Here is a 956-nt window from a genome sequence, read left to right on the forward strand (position 1 = left end):
ACTGAAAACTTTGGGAGCGGGAGGAAAGTGATCATGTTATAAATAACAGTTTTCAGAACAACTGTCTCGTAACCCTCTTTGCAACCATGGTTAATCAGTTACTTCTCTCCTAGACGGCTCCAAAACCTCAGTTATTCTCCCTAAATCACATAAAACTCACCCCTGTGAGTCCATCTTCTAGACTCCACACTTAGCCAACAATTGTGTCTCCAAATGAACTCTCCCTCCCGGGGAAACCGAGGGCGCCAGCCACGAAATGACAGCCTCGTCCTCTGTCCTTGAGGCACAGAGTACCAGGCGGGGAGGGACATTTTGGAGTGAACGTGCTAATGTAGCATCGTCCCCCAGTGAGATCTCGGTGTCCTCCGTGGTCCCGGGAGAGCCCGAGGCTGCCCTTCCCAGTGCCCTAAGCCACTGTCCCTTCCCACTGCAAGTCCCGAGGTTCTCACAGGCCTGTCTGGCTGGCAGCTGCCACCCCTGCGGTCACTTCCTGAGCCGGGGCAGGAGCTTTGTGCACAGAATGTCAGTGACTCTGCAGGGCTGTGTCAAGGCTGCTGGCGCAGAGGTACAGGGCCGAGTCCGCCAGCTCCAGGGAGCTCATGTTCAGCTCGGAGCGAGAGTCGCTGGGCTGCTGCACTGAGAACCGGTCTGGAAGGTTCCCTTTTCCACTCTCTTTCCCATTGTAATACTGCACGAGGAGCTGGGGGCCCTGGCCCAGGGCCTGCTGGTACCAGTACACGGACCGGTGCCCAGAGACAGGGGAACACCTCAGCGTCGCTGTCTGCCCTCTCGCTGTGACCACGTGTCTTGGGGTCTGCGTGACTCCAGAATCCACCGGGCCTGTGAGCGAGGAGACAGGGACTGGAGAAAGGGCACGGGAGGGGACCTGAGGGAGCCTTGGATTCGGCCACTGTCAGGCTGAGAACGGAGATGTCTCACCTGGACCAAAGACATAC

General features: G+C 57.5%; 1 gene segment (V, D, J or C); it reads right to left on the reverse strand.

Moving 5' to 3' along the window:
* Positions 1-523: 523 nt before the first annotated feature.
* LOC105309207 lies at positions 524-840 on the reverse strand (the record flags this gene model as incomplete). The annotated part of the segment is given in 1 exon segment: positions 524-840. A coding segment is annotated over 1 exon segment (317 nt), but the record flags the coding sequence as incomplete, so codon positions are not given.
* Between the last annotated feature and the right edge of the window lie 116 nt (positions 841-956).

The sequence above is a fragment of the Pteropus vampyrus genome, unplaced genomic scaffold, assembly GCF_000151845.1.
Source record: "Pteropus vampyrus isolate Shadow unplaced genomic scaffold, Pvam_2.0 Scaffold682, whole genome shotgun sequence".
NCBI lineage: Eukaryota > Metazoa > Chordata > Mammalia > Chiroptera > Pteropodidae > Pteropus > Pteropus vampyrus.